At 35.6% G+C, this 20177-nt stretch overlaps 1 protein-coding gene across 4 annotated transcripts in view; it reads left to right on the top strand.

Moving 5' to 3' along the window:
• Window positions 1–20177, top strand: part of LOC145254782 (breast cancer anti-estrogen resistance protein 3 homolog) — a 432885-nt gene that overhangs the window by 395006 nt on the left and 17702 nt on the right. For all 4 annotated transcript variants that reach the window (XM_080113563.1, XM_080113562.1, XM_080113560.1 and 1 more), the window contains exons 3-5: window positions 4284–4401; window positions 8521–8566; window positions 13287–14795. In XM_080113563.1, the coding sequence (XP_079969689.1) occupies window positions 4284–4401; window positions 8521–8566; window positions 13287–14795 (1673 nt within the window). The remainder of the gene's footprint in view (window positions 1–4283; window positions 4402–8520; window positions 8567–13286; window positions 14796–20177) is intronic.

A 20177-nucleotide genomic window follows, 5' to 3' on the forward strand; every position in this document is an offset into this window, starting at 1 on the left:
CTCCGGTTTATTTATTTTTTATTTTTTTTTTTTTTTTCTTGAGTTATATATATATTTTTTTTTTTCTTGAGTTAGATATTTTTATTCCCTCTGAAAAATTTACAAACAAAACAGAAATAAACAAAAAATCAGGCACAAGGCCACTCAAAAATTGGGGAGCGGGTGTCTATGGTCATCCTCGTCACTGTATCTTTGCTAGTCTATGTTTGATCCTAGCTAAAGTTCTCATTCATCACAATACCTCAAGCACACCGGAAGACACAAATCATATCATGTTTTTTTTGTTTTGTTTTTTGTTTTTTTAAGTAATAAAATAAATTTGTAAACACAAAATTTTATAAAAAGTTGTTTAATTTTATTTCATTGGCTTTAATTTTTTTTCTTGAGTCCAACATTAATTGTTTTTCTAATTTTCTGGTTGGTTGGTTGTTTTTGTTTTACAGCATATCAACCCTTTTCAGGTTATTTAATGCCGAATTCAAAGATTTTGAAAAAAAAATTTTTAATAGAATATATTTGTTGTTTTCAAGTCGTTTTCTATTCAACCCATAGTTGGGACCCAACAGGTACTACCACTTCGGGTCAGAGTGGACCTGGGAGCAATGGTAATTAAAGGGTGACTCCACACTCCCCAAAGCCCGCAAGCTGGGGCCTCACCACTGGATATAGTTTAAGGTCATATCAAGGGCCTCTAATTTTTTTTTTTTTTTTTTTTTTTTACCTGGAGGTCACCACTTATCAAGGCCCAGAAGCCACTCGGGGATAAGGGTTATTGTGTGTACAGTAATCAATGGGATAGTATCGTAGTAATCGTTAGTATTGGAGATTTGATAAAGTGTCATTACTTAAGGGGGGGCGGTTCATCAAGAATTTGTTTGTGTTGGACTTGAAGACATCCAAGTTGAAGTCGGGAGGGAAACAGGCAAGCGGCAGAGAGTTCCACAGGTGTGCAGTTCTAAGAAAGAAGCTTTGTTCATGGAATCTACGTTTCGATTTAGGCACGGATAAAGAGTGGGGAAAATTATTGACCGTGGTTTCAGTTAATCGGGTATTTTTCGTGAAAGATTGGCGGGGGGGGGACCAGAGAATGGAGCTCAGCCGAGCACTTGCCATGGAAATAGTGATAAAACAGATTTTGTGAGATGAGGATTGATTACTTGGGTGGGTATGTCCGTGAACAAACTTACTTTGTCTAGATTCACCATCTGGTTGGAATTAATAGGAGCGTTATTGATTTTTTTTTTTTTTTTTTTCATAAAGTGCTTGAAATTCTTGACATAAAACAGAGGCTTGCCTATGAGGTGGTGGTGGTGGTGGTGGAGGAGAGGGGGTGATTGAATCTACCTAGAATCAACTCAGTAGATATGAGCTTTGGCTTTATGTAACGTTACCGACGTTTTACACACGGTTTAGCATGCAGACACCATCACAAGGAAACCAGGACAAGAAATTCAACTCCATTCACTTTTTTACAACTGACATTTATTTATGGGTCTTTTCCTGTTGCTCTCAGTCACCGTGCTCTAAAAGATTATTTGAAATACAATTGAGAACTTCATTTGACATAATCTCAATAATCTAACATTGATCAATACAACTTTTATCAAATGAAATATGATCGAACTATGAGTTTAAAATATTGCTTTGGCACAATGGTTAATGTTCATGGCTAGGAGACTGGGTTTCAATCTTTAGTCAAGGCATACCAAAGACGCAAAAAATGGTACTTGGTCCCTCCTTGCTATGTAACGTAGTCGTTAATATGTAGAGACCCAACACGCTGTAGACTCTGTCGCGAGGAACATAAGAAAGTAAGAACTCAACTCACTTTCTTTCCTTAGTGAAACAATCGACATTTATTTATTACACACATTTATTCATGGACCTTTTCCTGTCACCCTCGACCATCGGGCGTAACACATCTTTGTCCTTCTCTGGCGTGATCCCCTTCTTGCGGGGCACATGTCTCGAACACGTCCCAAATACTTTTCGAATGCCACTACCTTCTCTGGCATGATCATCAAAATTCTCGAATCCCGTTCTTCTTTTTATAATCTTTTTCCTTCTTTCTTACCCTGACGTCATCTCACACCCGGCTTGGTCATTTGCATATAGCTGTCATACGTGTGTCCATACTCAGTTACAGCTAAACACTCAGCATTACAAGGTGAGGATCAAAACACCTCGAAGATCACCTGACCCTAGCATGTAGGCGATTCATACCACGCAAACAAAGCCATTGAAGGAGACCTTAATGAATAAAATTACAAAACAATATCTCAATTTTTATTGTTTTTTTTTTTATAGGATAAGGGTTAATGAATGTAAGATGGTAGTGTAGGAATCGTTAATGGTGTAAATTGGGTAGAATTTGATTATTTATGGGGACAGCTTCTTTCTTATCGTGACATCACCTTGCACACGGCTTGGTCATTTGTATACAGCTGTCATACACATGTCCACGCTCAATTCCAGTTACTCAAGGCTGCCTCTTCAATGGAGCTATCATAAATTTCCTCAAATTTACTCTATAATTGTCTATAAACCTGTGACACAACGGATAAAGTGCTAAGTAATAATCCGTTCTAAGTAGCAGTCTTTTGGAGGTTGAAGTTTCAGTTCTTACTGAGAATACAATTAAGAATGACTTACCACTTCTATTTTGTCATGGATGACAGAACGAGAGTAATCTACACCCATGGAGATAAACGAAGGGTTCTATTATTCCTGAATTCAGCAAGATACCCCTCAATCAGGTCAGAGGTCACATCAGCTAAACGGTTACAAGAATAACATTCAAGATGAGAACAGTAGTTTGAATAATCCAAATAATTTTAGTTTTTGAAAGTTAAACCATTCTAACGTATTGTGCAATGTTCTTCAATCCCAGGAATAACATGTTCTCGTTCCGTCAGCCATGACTGAGTAGAAATCTTAATTCATACTTGTATCCAGAGTATCACCCACACTAAGGATTGAACCTTCAACCTCCAGAACCAGAAGCGTTTCACCACGCTCTATAACAGATACATCAGGAAAACAAATGAACACATATCTAAAGAAATGGCAGAAACACTAGAGGATGACCTCCGATCTGTAGTGGAATGGGGACAAAAATGGATGGTCACATTCAATGCTGCCAAGACTAAACTTGTTTCCTTCAATAACTACAAGAAACCTTCTTTACCACCAATAGCAATGACCAAAGACTCCTTATCTGAAAGTACATCTTTTAAACTCCTCGGCCTAACGTTCACAGGAAACATGAGTTGGAACAATTACATTGTGAGTATTGCCACCCCACTGCAAAGAAGGTAGGTTCTCTCTACCGTGCTAGAAAGCTACTAACACCCGAAAGTATCCTGTACCTCTATAAGGCCACATTTCGCCCATGTATGGAGTATTGTTGCCATATTTGGGCTGGTGCATCTGCTACTAGTCTCTCGCTCCTGGAAAAGGTCCAAAAGAGAGTCGCCAACCTAATAGGTCCTGAACTGTCATTTAAGCTTCAGCCTCTGTCCCATCGACGAAATGTAGCACCCCTCTGCCTGTTCTACAAGTACTTTAACGGTAAATGCTCTAACGAACTGCAAGCACTTGTACCCCCTTGACATAAATACCTCCGTCAGACCCGACAAGCAGCTAAATCCCACCCTTTCACAGTAGAAATCCGTAGATGTATGAGAGCCTTCTACTCCAGTAGTTTTTCCCCCAGAACCACTAGACTTTGGAACTCCCTTCCGGGACCCTGCTTCCCCAACTGTACTGACATGCAGAAGTTCAAGTGTAACGTGACCGGACATTCTGTAGCTTATGTCCCTCCCTGATAGTAGCCTCTACATCAAAGTGGCGATATGCCTTGTTTGGGGTGAAAATGTTATAAAAAAAAAAAAATTTAACTTAGTACTTTATCTGTTATGCCACGCAATTACAAACACTCGCGGCATAACAGATAAAGTGCTTATTGTTAGAATTAGAAACTGTTGGTATCGATATTATTCTGATCTTCTATAATATGAATGTATGTGTATGAATGTATTTTGTATATTTAACTGGTTTTCGTATTCTGACTGAAAAAAGTTTTTCTATTCATATTTGATCTTTTAAACATTGATTTTGTTGTTTTGTTTGTTGTTTTGTTTTTTGTTATTTTTGTGTTGTTTTTGTTTTGTTATTTTCGTTTTTATTTATTTTTGTTTTTATTTGTTCTTGTTATTCATTTTTGTTTTTATTTGTTTTTTATTTATTTTTGTATTTATTTATTTCATTTTTGTTTTGTTAAGGATTTGCTTGGATTCAATGAAACCAAAATCCGAGACATTGGCGTCAAAAACTGTGCACATCGAGCAAAATTGGTGACGAGCCTGGGTTATTTACGAGAAAAATATCAGAAATCAACAGGTAAAAATCACTTTAACTTTTTCTCTCAGACTTACCAGCTCAAACATTTACTTTTTTTTTTTATTTACCAATGAATTTAAAATTCAAGCCAATTTAAAAAAATAAAAAAAAAATGGCCCATATTTAGAAATCCCATGAATTATTTTTAAAATATCAATTAACCCCACCCTCCCCAATTCTCCTCTCCGGTTAAATTGGTTAAATCTATTTTATGATAAAAATATTGATTCAGTCGCTTCTCTTTGTGAATGGGACAGACCACATAGAACACTCTTTTCTGCTTAGGAGAAGGTCGACTTTGAAATCTGGCTCTTTAGTTGGAACTAGCAGGAACCATGGAAATTCCACAAAATGAGAAAAATATTTAATCAACAAATATGTTTCGATAAAGCTGATATTTTTCTAAATTGTGCAAAACGTTTTCTCAACAGAAAAACTAATAATATGCAACAACTGTGGATGTAGGCAAGCCCGTTCTACAACAGATATCCTAACTGTAATCTCCGAACATATATACCATACACTGGACAAAGTAGGGGAGAGTAGAGCGATAGCCCTAAATATATCTAAGGGATTTTGACAGGTTATGGCACAATAGTCTTCTCAGGAAAATCAGATCATACGGTATCACTGGACGAATACGAAACATAATTAAATCCTTCTTAAGTAAGAGAAGAATCCTCAACGGTCGGACATCTAAACAATATGATATAAATGTGGATGTACCTCAGGGGTCGATTCTTGGACCTTTATTATTCCTAATATTAATAAATGACTTCCCTGATAAAATTGTCTCTGAGATGGGCATATTTGCTGATGACACCACGCTCTATAATAGACACGAGCACATATCTAAGGTAATGGCACATATCTAAAGTAATGAACACATATCTAAGGTAATGGCAGAAACACTAGCGGAAGACTTTCAATCTGTCGTAGAACGGGGACAAAAATGGATGGTCACATTCAATACTGCCAAGACTAAGCTTGTTTCCTTCAATAATCGCAAGAAACCTTTTCCATCAGTAATAACTATGGCTAAAGATAAATTGCCTGCATGTACTTCTTTCAAACTTCTCGGCTTAATGTTCACAGGGAACATGAGCTGGAATAAATACATCAAGAGCATTGCTGAGGCTGCTGCGAGGAAGGTGGGCTCTCTCTACCATGCTAGAAAATTACTTATGCCTGGAAGTATTCTGTACTTCTACAAGGCCACCATTCGCCCATGTATGGAGCATCTGCTACTAGTCTTTCACTCTTGGACAAAAGAGTCGCCAACCTGATAGGTCCTGAACTGTCATCTAAGCTTCAACCTCTGCCCCATCGACGAAATATTGCATTCCTCTGCCTATTTTACAAGTATTTTAATGGTGGATGCTCCAACAAACTACAAGCCTTTATACCCCCTCAACATAAATACTCCCAACAAACCCAACAAGCAGCAAAATCCCACCCCTACACACTAGAGATCCCTAGATGTAAGAAAGCCTTCTACTCTAATCGTTTCTTCCCCAGAATTGCTCGACTTTGGAATTCCCTTCCAGGTTTCTGCTTCCCCGACTGTACTGACATGCAAAAGTTCAAGTGTAATGTGACATCTTGCTGCTCAACTCCCCACATAGTATCTCTGCAACTCATGTCCCTGATAGTAGCCCCCCCCTACATCAAAGTGGCAGTTTGCCTTATTCAGGGTAAAAATGTAATTTTAAAAACAAAGTAAAAATATGAGTTTATTAACATTTCTATGAAAATAGTGTTCATTATATTTTAAACATATACTTGACCCAAATGAAATTAATTAATAAAGTAATATTGTGTTACATAGTTCAATACAAATAATAAAATAACATTGTAATAAACACTTTTTAATTTATTTTTTCAGTCTAGCATCATTTGGTAGACAATGTTCTTTTGTTTTGCCTCGTTTCTTTCAAATGTTCCCTTTTTTACTTAACATTTTGCAGAGTTCTTTCTTCAGTGTATAACAGCTGCCAGTTCCTTTTTCACAATGATCATATATTATTATATTTGAAAACGGGGCTAGATCAAAGGGAAGTTACTCTGATATTCTTGTTTAGTGTTGCCAGATTGACCTTTTTAAAGCTGAATTTTGTTAACATTGGCCCTTTTTGAAGTAGTTTTGGCCTTCAAAAATTGTATTTGGCCTTTTTCAAAGCATAACATAAGACTAACTAAGGAAGGAACAAGCAGAATATTATGGAGATAATATTCAAAAACAAGACTACATCAAAAGGAGGTCACTCTTATATGTTTGTCCAATGGTGACTAGATCAGCATTTTTAGAGCCAAATTTCATGAAGTTTGCTATTTTTAAAGCAGTTTGGCCTTAAAAAATTATATTTGTTTTTTTTTAAAGAGTAATGTACGGATTAAGAAAGGAACAGGAAAAATATCATACGGACCAGTGCTTTTCAATCACAGTTCTGTGAAACCTTGGAGTTCTGCAAGTACAGTCTACGGGTTCCATAATTTCTAAATTCCAACAAAGAACAAATAAATAGAATGTTAAATTCAATTTTGAAAATCTATTTTATTATTATATGCATTTAAAAAAAAATATTGATTAAATATACTAAATTTTATCAAATTAAGTTCGTTACATTTGAAAAATTAACTATTTTTGCGACTATAAGGTTTGCTTTTATATATTCCTATTATACAATCAACGCAAAAAGAATCTCTGACAACCATTAAGCACAAGAAATGAGCACAATTGCTGTCTTAAAAATGATCTTTGTGTGTGTCTGTCAAAAACACGTCCCAATCTTAAAGAGGTGTGCAGGAAACTCCAAACTCAAGTTTCCCCATTGAGTTTTTGATAAGAATAAATGTAATTTCTTCAAATAAATGTAATTTATTCAAATAAATGTGATTTATTCAAATATGTACATTTTTTTATTTCAACAACAAACATGTACAATACTTTGAACATGAGTGTTTTTTATTTCATTTTATTCTTTAAATACTGTGGGTTTTCTTTTTTTTGGTTTTTCTTGTTTGTTTTTTTTGTTTGTTTTTTTTTGCATCAGACAACTAAATTATTGCATAGGGGTTCCATGAGCCAGTGGAATATTTCTATGGGGTTCCACTCCAGCGAAAAGGTTGAAAAGCACTGATATAGACTATCATAGAATCTGCGTGCTGATATAGTTACAAAATTTGCTTATGTAAAAAAAAAAAAAGTTTTATTCACACAATAACTTCTGACCTTCTACAGGCATATCTTGTCGAACTCATGCATCTGCAAAGGCAGAACTCTTTATTTAATCCATGAAAATAACATGTTCTTTTTCGTTATCCATGGCAGAGGCAGAGTAGAAGTCTTTTTGCAATTGTATTCTTAGTATTGAACCAGTAACTGCCAGAAGACTGTCACTTACAACTGAATTACACCTATTACTTTATCCATTACACCATGAGTCTTTGCGAATAATCCAAATAATAATTTGATTCAAAGGGCTTATCGATGGCATTTTCATGTAAGAAATAGCCCAAGTCACAGCACAATTCAAAACATTGTACGCTGATTTGAAAACCAAAGAGCTGTACTTGATTTTCCGTGAGCTGGCAGACCTTAAAATGTCATCACAAATGAAAATAGAGAAAGAGTGTGAAATAAGGGAGTTAAATTGGAATCCAGAGATTCTGCAATTTGTCATGAATAATGTTTTGGAAAGAGCACAGATATGTAAAGCTGAAAATAGGCAACGTTTAAAAGACATTATTTCCCCCCGCCCCAATGTCTTAGTCAGATTGTGCTAAAATTACAGAAAAATATCATCAAAAAGAAAGAATCTATTTAAGTTCAAAACCCTTCAGTGACTTTTTGGACAGCCTATATATGACGATATAAAGAATTTTAAGCATTAAATTTTTTTTCCAAAATGGCACATCACCCAAAAATGGTTCGTATGCCAACAAACAAAACAACCAAATCTAACCAATCAATATCAAAACGTTGCATGTTTTCTATATTAAACCTTGATTTTAATGTATTTGATAAATCCATTCATTCAAAATTTTGTGATAAAAAAAAATCAGCAAAAAATCGTTTTCATGTACTTCAGCGATAATTTTCTCGATTTTTGTTTATAGGCAAAAGAAATTCCTGGTGTCAGTCATTCAATGCGCCTTTGTCACCGTAAGTTTTTTGTTATTACAACGTAGATTTGTAATCTTATCATTCATGTAAGAATCTCTCTGTTCTTTCTTCAAATTCTGTCCAAGGTTTTAAAAAAAATAATAGCACAGTCCATATTCTGCATGGACATGGATTGTACTATTGTTATTTTTTGTTTTGTTTTTTTTTAGATAGGATTTTCAAGTTTAATTCAATTTTTACGATATTAGTGGCTTGGCAACGCCACAGGGGAGACAAACAAGCAAAACTCATCCCGAAGCAGCAAAACTGAAGCTAGCCTGCCAGGACACAATTAGTTGGGGGATAGAGGGGACTCCGTATAGCTCTATCCCCCAACTAAATATTTGTATACCTTTATTAAATAAATGAACTATTCTATATTCACCAATATATAGTTTTTGTGACTTCATTTTCCATTCTTATTGTTTCCTATACATATATATATATATATATATATATATATATATATATAGGAAGTACCCAAATGAAATTTAAGAATAGATTTTATGGGCATACACGTTCGATGAGCAATCAAACATATGAAAAAGATACTGTGTTATTAATACATTATTGGAAATTAGTTAGGGAAAATAAGACATCAAAGGTTAAAGTGGAAAATTATTAAAAAGGCAAATACATGCCACTCGCTACACTCACCATGTTTTTTATGTCTTTATGAAAAACTTGAAATAACAAGATTTAAGGACCGGGGCAAACTATTGAATATTAAACAAGAGACTACTATTTCCTGCAAACATTTTAAAATACATGCACTTAAAGAATTATAAATTAACGATTATAATTTCTTGACTGTAACTACTCAAAAAGAAAAAAGCTTTGTCTCATGACCTGGCTCACCCCATATAAAATGAGGAATAGGCAAGGTTATTTGGGTCTTTCAATTGTATAGTTGAATATATTAGTAAATACTGTTGTATATCTTCTAAACTTGGAGAATTACTAGTCCTGCTAAATACCTAGAAAATACCTGGGCAATAATAAAGAAAAAAAATTACTGACATAATTATTGCTATGACATTTCTGAATTTTTGAGATGAGGATTGGTTATTTGTATTATTCATCGAACTACTGTTCTCATCTTGAGTGCCATTTTCACAACGTTTTGGTCGATATAACCTCCGACCTTCTTCAGGTGTATCTTGTCGAACTTGGGAATTTTGAGCAGAACCCTTTATTTACTTCAAGGACCCATGGTGCAGTGGTTAAAGTATGTAAAAGTGATATTCTTCTGAAGGTTGAAGGTTCAATCCTCAGTGTGGGCGACCGAAATATACATTTGCGAATTACTAATGACCTCTATTCAGTCATGGCTGATGGAACAAGAACACGCTACCCCGTGAAGTAAATAAAGGGTTCCGCTTGAAATTCCGTCGAAATTCCCGAGTTCAACTGAAACATTCCAAAGTTTGACAAGATACATGTGAAGAAGGTCGGAAGTTATATCGACCGAAATGTGAAAATCACACTCAAGATGAGAACAGTAGTTCGATGAATAATAATACAAATAATTATTGGGTTTTTTTCTTGTGAATTTTGTCAGCACATTTATATTTTATATGTATGTACTTTTGTAAGATATTTTAAAAGAAAAAAATGACGTACATTTCAATGTTAGATGGATAAAATTTTGATCGATATTTGGTTTTGCAAAATTGATGTATAAAATACTCTTATATGGGCGTGGCAGTACTTTTAATTTGAAAGATTTGTAATTGCATTGAATATAGCATATGGATTTTTATTCATAATAATTAATAAGTAAATAGGGTTGAAATTTTTAATGTAGATATATATCTATACTGTAACAAAGTAGATATTTTTTTTTTTTAATTTAATTATAGCTGTGTATCGTTAAATGCATGTGTTAAACGTGTATATATGTGTGGATGTTTATACGTATGTGTATGTATATATATATATATATACATACGTATAAATATCCATATATATATATATATATACGTATAAACATCCATATATATATATACATACGTATAAACATCCATATATATATATATATATACGTATAAACATCCATATATATATATATATATATACATACGTATAAACATCCATATATATATATATATATATATATACAGTAGCGTCCAAAAGTTAAGGGCTAGTAAAACCTCAGCAAGTTCAACCATATATTTGAAACAAATACACACGAACAACAAAAAATTACTTCACAATTATATAGATAACATGTATATCTTCAATGGGTCATAATTTCGTTAGCCTACACTAAGTATTTTTTGAATAACTACCATTTTAAATAAAATTGTTCAAAATTTGTGTGTCCAAAAGTTAAGGGCTAACATGATTGCGGCTTTTGTCCTTGCTGTGAATGGCTGAAATTACCAACTAACTAGTATTTGGTAAACAAACCCTTGCTATTTATGACTTATTGACACCTCTTGGCACAGGAATCCACCAACTTCTTGCAAAACGCTGGCGTTATCGCACTCCATTCAGCATGTAAGCACTGCCAGAGTTCTTGATTTTTTGGGAACTGAAATTGAGCACGTTCACCAACTATTTTCCAGATATTCTCAATAGGATTAAGATCTGGACTCTGAGGGGGCCAACGCATCGTTTCAACTTCTTCCTCGTCTAAAAATGTTTTTACTTTCTTAGCAGTGTGACAAGGAGCGTTATCCTGCATGAAAATTGCAGGTTGATAGAGCGACGACCGAAGACTAGGAACTGCATGCTGCCGTAGAATCTGCTTATAAACTTCTGCATTTATTCCACCTTGCAGACGAATCAGTAGTCCACAGCCTGCAGCTGACATAACGCCCCAAACCATTACACTTCCTCCTCCAAATTTCACAGTTTTTTTCACGCACTTAACCTCCAATCTCTCACCAGTTCTTCGCCGGACATACGTGTTGCCATCAGATCCGATAACGTTAAACTTCGATTCATCACTAAAGTGCACACGGGACCAGTTTTCGGTTGTCCACACAACGTGTTCTTGGGCAAAAGCGAGGCGGAGTTTCTGATTCTTTTTGGAGATAAGAGGCTTCCTTGCTGGCACTCGAGATTGCAATCCAGAAGCGTGCAACCGGCGTGTAACAGTTTGCCGAGACGCTTGAACAATAGACCTTTGCTTTAGTTCTCGAGATATTTTAGCAGCAGTGTTAAATCTGTCTTTAAGTGACATTTTGACAATAAGACGATCCTGTTGAGCAGTTGTGATTCGAGGTCTACCAGATTTTGGGGCAGCTGCCACTGATCCTGACTGCTTGAAATGTGCCACAATACGCTTTACTACACTAGGAGACCTTCCTACGGTGTCAACAATCTCAGAAGTTTTCTTGCCATTACTATGAAGATGAATAATTAGCTGTTTTTCTTCGACAGAAACGGGACGACGTTGTTTTGCTGCCATGTTGTACTAGTGCGATACAAACACTCATTTCTTTTACTCAATTACAATAATTTTAATGTTCTTTAGTAAAAATTTGAAGTAGGATTATTCATAGTACCTGTCTGACACCTATACAGTACCTTACTGTTATAATAATTAAAGATTATACCGCCTAGCCCTTAACTTTTGGACCACGAGAATTTGGACAAAGTCTTGTGTTATTGGTCATAACTTTAAAAATATCCAACGGATGCTTATTAAATTTAGGCGAGACATGAGTGATGAGTATATCTATAAGTATATATGCATATTAAGTATTTTAAATGAACGGTTTTTCTTAAAAAGTACTTAAACTTGTCTTGAAACTACTAGCCCTTAACTTTTGGACGCTACTGTATATATATATATACATACGTATAAACATCCATATATATATATATATATATATATATATATATATATATATATATATAAAACCAACCAACCATAGCCCTTGATCTCCTGGGGGAGGGGCATAGGCCATCTACAACTTTTGTAGATGCTTTTGTAGTGAGGAGTTCTTTTTACAGGGTAAGGGTGCTGGCCCCACGCCCAAACTTCCCAGAAGGTACATACAGCACCTAGCCTTCCCAAATGGTTACCCATCTGGTACTGTCCAGGCTCAATGTTACTTAACTTCGGTGAGCTGGCAAGAACCGGTGTGTCAACGTGATTGTGTCGTACCATATATATATATATATATATATATATATATATGTGTGTGGGTGGGTGTATTTTTTAGTAAATGTTTGTGCTATTTTTTCGTAAATTGTTTTATATAAATTTCCACACTGTATGTACTCATTATATTTTTAACTTAATTTTGAAAATCATTATTCCCATGTATATATATAAAGTGTCCATTATTACCCTGTATTTCCTCATTAAATATAATCTTCCAAACCTATTTAATCCTTCCTCTGCCACCCACCCCCCTCAAATTCTGTTAGGTCATCCTGAAATGAATATTTGGTAAAAAAATGTTTTTTATCTTGAGCGTATTTTTCCTTAGCCTGATGACATGATTTCTCTGAAATGGAAAATTGCAGAAACATGTATGCACATATGTAGCCGTTTGTTTGTATAAATGCATTTGATGTAATATGCTCTGTTAACTCATTGAGCACTTTTTGGTAGACACGTTGTTTCAGTGGATGTACTTCTAGGAAATGAAACCAAACTACTACACTAATCAGTAGTAATAAATAAGTAGTAAAAAAGTTTGTAAAAAATAAAAAAATTTATTACTTTGTTTCATCTTTTTTTTATCTTTTTTTTTATCAGCTTATCGCCTACAAATGACAACAGTGTTCCCGTTTCATTTGAGAAATTACAACAAGACCTCCAAGAAGAACTACAAGGTGACCCTGCCAACCTCCGAAGTCACAAATGGTATCACGGTCATATCACAAGAACCTGTTCAGAGCAACTCGTAAAAACAAACGGTGATTTCTTGATTCGTGATAGCATTTCACAACCCGGCGATTTTGTTCTGACGTGCGGATGGCATGGCGTTCCTATGCACTTTATCGTCAATTCTAAAGTTTTAATGGTCGGTTCTTCCCAACCAAAAGTCACATATTATTTGGAAGAAGAAGAATTCGCTTCCATTCAGATTCTTATCGAATATTATTTAACAAACGGTAAACCTGTAACGAAAGCATCAAACGTTATTTTAAAGCAACCCATTGCCCGTCAGCTCCCACTTTGTTTTTACGATATGAAATATGGATCACCAATGAATAAGACTACAGGATTTCATTCAAGCACGCCAAATGCAAGTCCCAAACCCAGTCCTTTTGTAACCCCAACCGCTACCCCTCCTGGAAGTCCAATTGGAAGACGGCGTATCCCCAAACGTACGGGGAGCATACCGTTAATCTCTCTTAATGATGATCAAAGCAAAGAAACATTATCCCTGCCCTCGTCTCCTTTGGGGCGTTCCGACAGTGTTCCAACGATGCATGACCCTCCAGGATCTCCTGTACAAACCCCAACAAATCAGATGCCTCCAGCACCTATACGACATGTTCGATCTGGAAGCGAGCCAACGCTTACTCCTTTTAACGCAAATAAAACTTTTAATTTCTTAGCAGTGCCAGACAACAAAATGAACCCAGCATCTTCTGAGAGTAGTTTGCTGAAAGCGCCACCACCAAAACCAAGCAGGATTCCGTCTATGAAGAAAAAGCAACGACCAACAATCGAAATCCGGAATGCCGATCTTTATAATGACGATAGGGACTACAGCGAGTTGGATCAGGTTTTGTCGACGCCTAGCTGGATAAAGTCGGACAAAAAAATGGACTTTAATTATCATCAAAATATTAAAAATGGCAACTCAACCTATGCGGCACCAGAAAGTCAAAATGGAAAGAGCACGCCGAAGGGAAAGTTTTTGAGTAAAACCAAATTCTCTTTCTTGGATAATACGAAAAATGAGAACTCGATTGATGAGGAAAGCTTGGAACATATGTACGACGTGACATATCTAAAAAGCCGGAAAATAAGTCTCCCTAACTTGAACGATTATGAAAGAAGTGTTAATCTGGCGACGTACACTTCCACAATTTTGCCTGAAGAAAACAAACCATTGGATGCTTCAGCTGTTATGACAGTCCGACATCTTCTGATAGATAACGATCCTCGGAAAATTGCCTTGCACCTAACAAAACTGGATTTGGATTTTATTCGGATTATTGCTAATGTGGATTTAGGAGTTGGTGTCACTTCTGGGTTGGAATTTATTACTTTACCCCAGGGCACACTTTTACGGCAGGATATTATCGAAAGGTAAGTAAAACTTTGCATTGCTTTTTCTTGAGTAGAGAGTTATGTAACAGAGCGCAGACACACATATGCAAAGTCAAGTTATCACTTGTCTTCTGCTCCTTGCGACATACTGTACTACAACGTGTGAGGTCTACATGTGTAAATGTTGGTAATGTTACAGTTATTCTTGTAAGAGGGAAATGATCCAAAAAGGGATGGCAAAAGATATAACTGTATGTCAAGATAGATATGAATTATTACCCGTACAAGTTTCCATAGTTTTCTTTCATACATTCTGATAGATGACGTCATCAATGAGTGAAAAAAAAAAAAAGTTTACAAAATGTGAAACAACAATTTGGATGGGGAATATGGAATCTAGTTAAATAAACATTTTTTGTTTCATTTTACTTCAAAGTTCTCAGAAATCAAAGTGCTCCTTTCCTGGGCCTAACACTTGATCTCTATATGAGATACATAGATATTCAAATATTCTATTAAAATTCAGGTTTGAATGATTTGCAAAAATGTCGACATAAAAGTGACAGTGAGAGAATTAATGCTTTTGACTAATTTTTCGATATTTGTCATCTGTGACAGCAAGCTTTAAAATGATACCAAGTTTGTCTCCAACGTATCTGTTGAAAGTTTTTAGCAGACATACAAACACACACATTTTGCCTTTTATTTAATAAACTAGCAGGGGGTACCCGGCGTTGCCCGAGTGTTTCGAGGTGTGTGTGCTCTTAAATTAAAAAGAAACTGCCTGGGGGGGGGGGGTAAAAAGTTTTGGTAAGTTGGTAGGATCGAACCCGAAGCGCTGAGGCAAAGTTGGAAAAAAAATGTGAAAAAAAGTATGAACCGTTAACCATTCGGACAGCCAGAATGAGTTACTGGAAGATGTTTGAATTTATTTAAGTAAGAACAAAATTGATAGGTGCTCCCACGGAAGTCGTAGAGTTAACATTTTGTGCGAGCGTTACGACGACGACGTAAGCAATAGCTATTCAGCAGTTAACATTTTCTCCGGGACAGTTTTTAATGAGCTCAATGACCCAGTTTGTTTGTTTTTACCTAACTTTGGGGAAAAACAACTCCCGCCGTTTATTAGGGGAGTGTATCGTGTTAAAATGAAAGCAACCATCTGATATAACGATGGTATGCTGACATTGACCAATTCGATATTAAAATTTAAATAATCGGTGCGTACCCAGGTGTTTTTGGATGTGTTTGGTTGGTCGGGGGTGTTAATGAAAACCTAAGAATAAGCGAAGTAAAAAAAAAAAAAAAACCCAGAAAAACGAACGTTACGTGAAAAATGGCTTAAATAACACTGGTTCAATATTTAAATTTAAAAAATCGAAAAAAAAAAAAAAGACATCTCACACCACAATTCAAACACAAAACGTTTAGATAATGAACCAACGCTCTAACCAACTGAGCTAACACGACGTACATGAAAAGTAGTCAGTTCTTCAACTATTTAAACTAAATCAGGTCATGACGTCATCTGACACATGCGTAGAACTGATCTCGTCATGAGAGGACGGTTTTTGTTGACCCCCCCCCCTGTAGAAAATTGTTGATTTCAGGGTGAAAAAAATTAACGTTTTTGGCCAATTTTTTTATATTTTTCGGGTGAAGGATGGAGCTTCAATATGATACCAAGTTTGTCAATTTTTGTTCTGTTTGTCGAAAGTTTTTAGCGAACACGCATACATACATACATACAAACATACACACATTTTCACTTTTATATATATAGATTTTACTTCAGTCGAAGTTCTCAGAAATCAAGAGGCCCCCTATCTGGGGTTAACACTTGAACTCTATACAAGACACATAGACATTCAAATGTTCTAGTAAAGTTGTCCTTCACCTCTCAAACGCTGATTTAGTAAAGAAGTTGAGAACATAATTTTCATTTCCCCGATTGATCATTTAAATATGTTATAGTATATCTTTTTTGTGACCTCTTGGTCTTACCAGATTCCAGGACAAGAATTCATCTAGTCTGGTGGAGGATGACATATATGCAAATGACAAAGCCAGTGTGCAATGTGATGTCACGTCACAGAGAAGAGAAGGAAAAGAAAAAAAAAAAGAGAAAAATGCACCGCATAGCAAAAACAAAGAAAAAGCTTGTGTGGGCCTGCGGGGGACTGTGGAGAAAATAGCAGAGTTTTGTTAATCTCATCGCAAACGAAATGAACTGTAAAAAGAAAAATCAAGATGCAGGCATATTTTGGAAAGTACCATGAATAAATGCCTTTTATTGCAATTGCAAAATGCTGAGTCGAATTTCTTTCCTTTTTGCTTGTTCCTTTGCAACGGTTTCAGATACAACGTGTGGATACAAGGATTAACATATAATGACAACATTACAAAACTTCTTGCAACACAACACCCCACTTAGGATGCCCCCTCAGGGCTATAGAGTCAAATACATACATCATAAAGATTTTTGTATTTTTATTTAAAACTAAAGATAGTATCTAAATATGCACCAAATTTTATGTTGAAACTTGAACGTATAAACATTCGATTTTCTTGCAGATTTTTTAAAACAACCTTCCTTAAAAAAAAAGTATAAAAGTGTGAAAAATTTTCTTATATATATAATTATAGGACAGTGTGTGTGTTATTTATTTTGTGTGTCATGCTTGCATCCGAGTGACTGTCGTTCAACTTCTGTCGGAGAGAGGCTGCAGGGAAGAGAAAAGGGCATCCCCCACTAGATCACAAAGTCTATTTTGTACTCTGTCAAGGCGGGATAGGCTGTTTTTAGCAGCTCCTGCCCAGATGTGGCAGCAGTACTCCATCTTTGGGCCTACTTGGCTTTTATACAGATAGAGAATTGCATCAGCAGTGAGATATCTTCTGGAGCGATAGAAGGATCCCACTATTTTCCCATTAACCCTCATCCTCGAGTGGCCTCCACGTCTTGATAAGTGGTGATTTCTTTGTTTAAAAAAAAAAAAGAAATATTTAAAATGCACTATAATCATGTTGACACACCAGTTCTCGTTAGATCACCAAAGTTAAGCATTGTTCAACATGGTCAATACCAGATGGGTAACCAACGTATGTAGGAGGACGTCGATACCTCTATGCAAGGACTTAAAAAGCTTAACATCATCATCTTCCCTGACTGGGATATACATGCGACTGGGGACCGCTTGTGAATATTCCCTAAGCACTTCTTCCTTCAGAGGAAGTTAGTTCAACCCACCTAGGGTGAATGCTGCTGGCATACATATTCAGAATAAATTTTTGTTGAGATAAGAACCATCTCAAAAGCAGGTCACGAATTAATAGCGAAAAAGAAATTGAAATTTAGGCTCGATAAAAGTGTGTCTGATGGATCTACAAAGAAATCAGTTTTACTTTATATGTTTCTATAATATATTTATATAAAAAAACAATTGATGATTATTCAGTTAAATAAAATTCATTTGATCATCAAATAAGGAAAACGTGCGAAATATAAAGAAAATTCTTTAAATCATTATATTTCAAAGCTTAATGCTTCTCATCAGAAGAGAAGGGCAATGTTTATTTATATATATATATATATATATAATATATATATATATATATATATATATAAAGCTGAATGTCTGTGTGTGTGTCTGGTCATAAATAGGCTCCTATATGATTGACTATTTAAAAAAAAACTGATTACATATAATGATAGAAGATGTATCGAAACACAGGAATGGGTATGTTTGATCTGGCAGAACGGTGGTTCATTAAAATTGTGGGGTCTGCGTTCGCGCCTGGTCCACAATGTATGGAAATAAAAAAATTAAAAAAAAAACGTTTGCAGGTGTTTTTGATATAGATGTACATAATAATACTTTGATAAGTATGTTTTAACTTAAATAGAGATGTATAATAAAATTGTGGGGTCTGCGTTCGCGCCTGGCCTCCATAGAATGGAAATAGGCACGAATTTTAATAAAGACTTTTCATATCTATCTGTGTAAGTATACTTTGATAATTATGTTTCAGTTTGAAGAAATATGGTATAATAAAATTATGGGGTGTTCATTCGCGCCTGACCTCCATAGAATGGAAATATGTCACAAAGTTTAACAAGGTTTTTTAATATAGATCCACAGAATATTGTGATAAGTGTTTCAGTGTGAACAGGCATGGTATAATAAATTATGGGGTTTATCTATTTTATTTTTACTTTCATCATATTTTGCTTTGGTTTTGATACCCCCAAATTCGAAGCTATCTCTTTACAACTCTTCCTTTTCATAACCTATCATACTTTCGTAAATCAGAGTCCATTTTCTGTAGGCTGTTTTTGAATCCAGTCAACAACAGGTACTTTTGCTAGTATATAAACGGGCATAAAAACATTAGCCCCGAAATAAAAAAAAAATATACTATAGATCTATAAAGTCTGAATTGATAAAAGAAATATAGAAAAGTATAGAAAAAATATAGGGAGAAATATATCAAAAATAAAAATACAAGAAAATAGAAAAAATATTTATAGAAATAATAAAAAATAATATAAATAAAAAACTTGAGGCATCGCCTCCTCCATAACACTAAAATAAATAAAATAAAAAAAATAAATAAATACTGACCGGACTTTCTACCCTGATGAAGCTATTTTTAGTGAAATATTGGACTTACAACATCATCATCATGTGCCGTCCTTCGTGTCCGAAGACGACTTCCTGTGAACCGTCATTCTCCACTTGTCACGGTCGCGACTGAGGGCCTGCCAGCTTCCAGTAGGGATCAACCTGTCCTTTAGATTTTGTTTGACGGTGTCATGAAACCTGAGCTTAGATCTGCCTATGCCTCGTACCCCATCCTCAAGTTGTGAAAACAGTATCTGTTTTGGTAGTCGGGAGTTCTCCATTCTGTTTACGTGCCTGGCCTATCTCAGGTTTTTCCGGATGAGCAGGTAATACATGCTTGGGAGGTTGGCTTGTGATAGGATCTCCCTGTTGCTGACAAAGTCACACCACTTGACATTTAAAATCTGCCGGAGGTGTCTCATCATATAGGTGTTGAGCTTGCGGGCTACCAGTTTGTATACTGGCCAAGTTTCTGCACCGTATAAGAGTGACGAGAGGATGATAGCGCGGTCCACCAAGCATTTAGTTCTGAAAGTCAGGTCTTTATTTTGCCAGATCTTCTGTTTGAGTTTTCCATAGGATATGGAGGCATTAGCCATTCTTGTAGAAATCTCCTCGTCCATTTTGGGTATTTGAATTTGTCGACATTGTAAAGCTCCTGGTCTTGAATCTTAATTGGCTGTCTTGTTGCTGGTGATCAGAGAGCTCGCCCTTCAGCTTAACTATGGCTTTCATGCCTGAATGAAGGGCTCTGATAAGGCTGGTGAAGTGTGCAGGAAAGTCAAGCTTCATCAAG

Source organism: Euprymna scolopes, chromosome 30 (genome assembly GCF_053919585.1).
Source record: "Euprymna scolopes isolate OS-2025 chromosome 30, ASM5391958v1, whole genome shotgun sequence".
Taxonomy (NCBI): Eukaryota; Metazoa; Mollusca; class Cephalopoda; order Sepiida; family Sepiolidae; genus Euprymna; species Euprymna scolopes.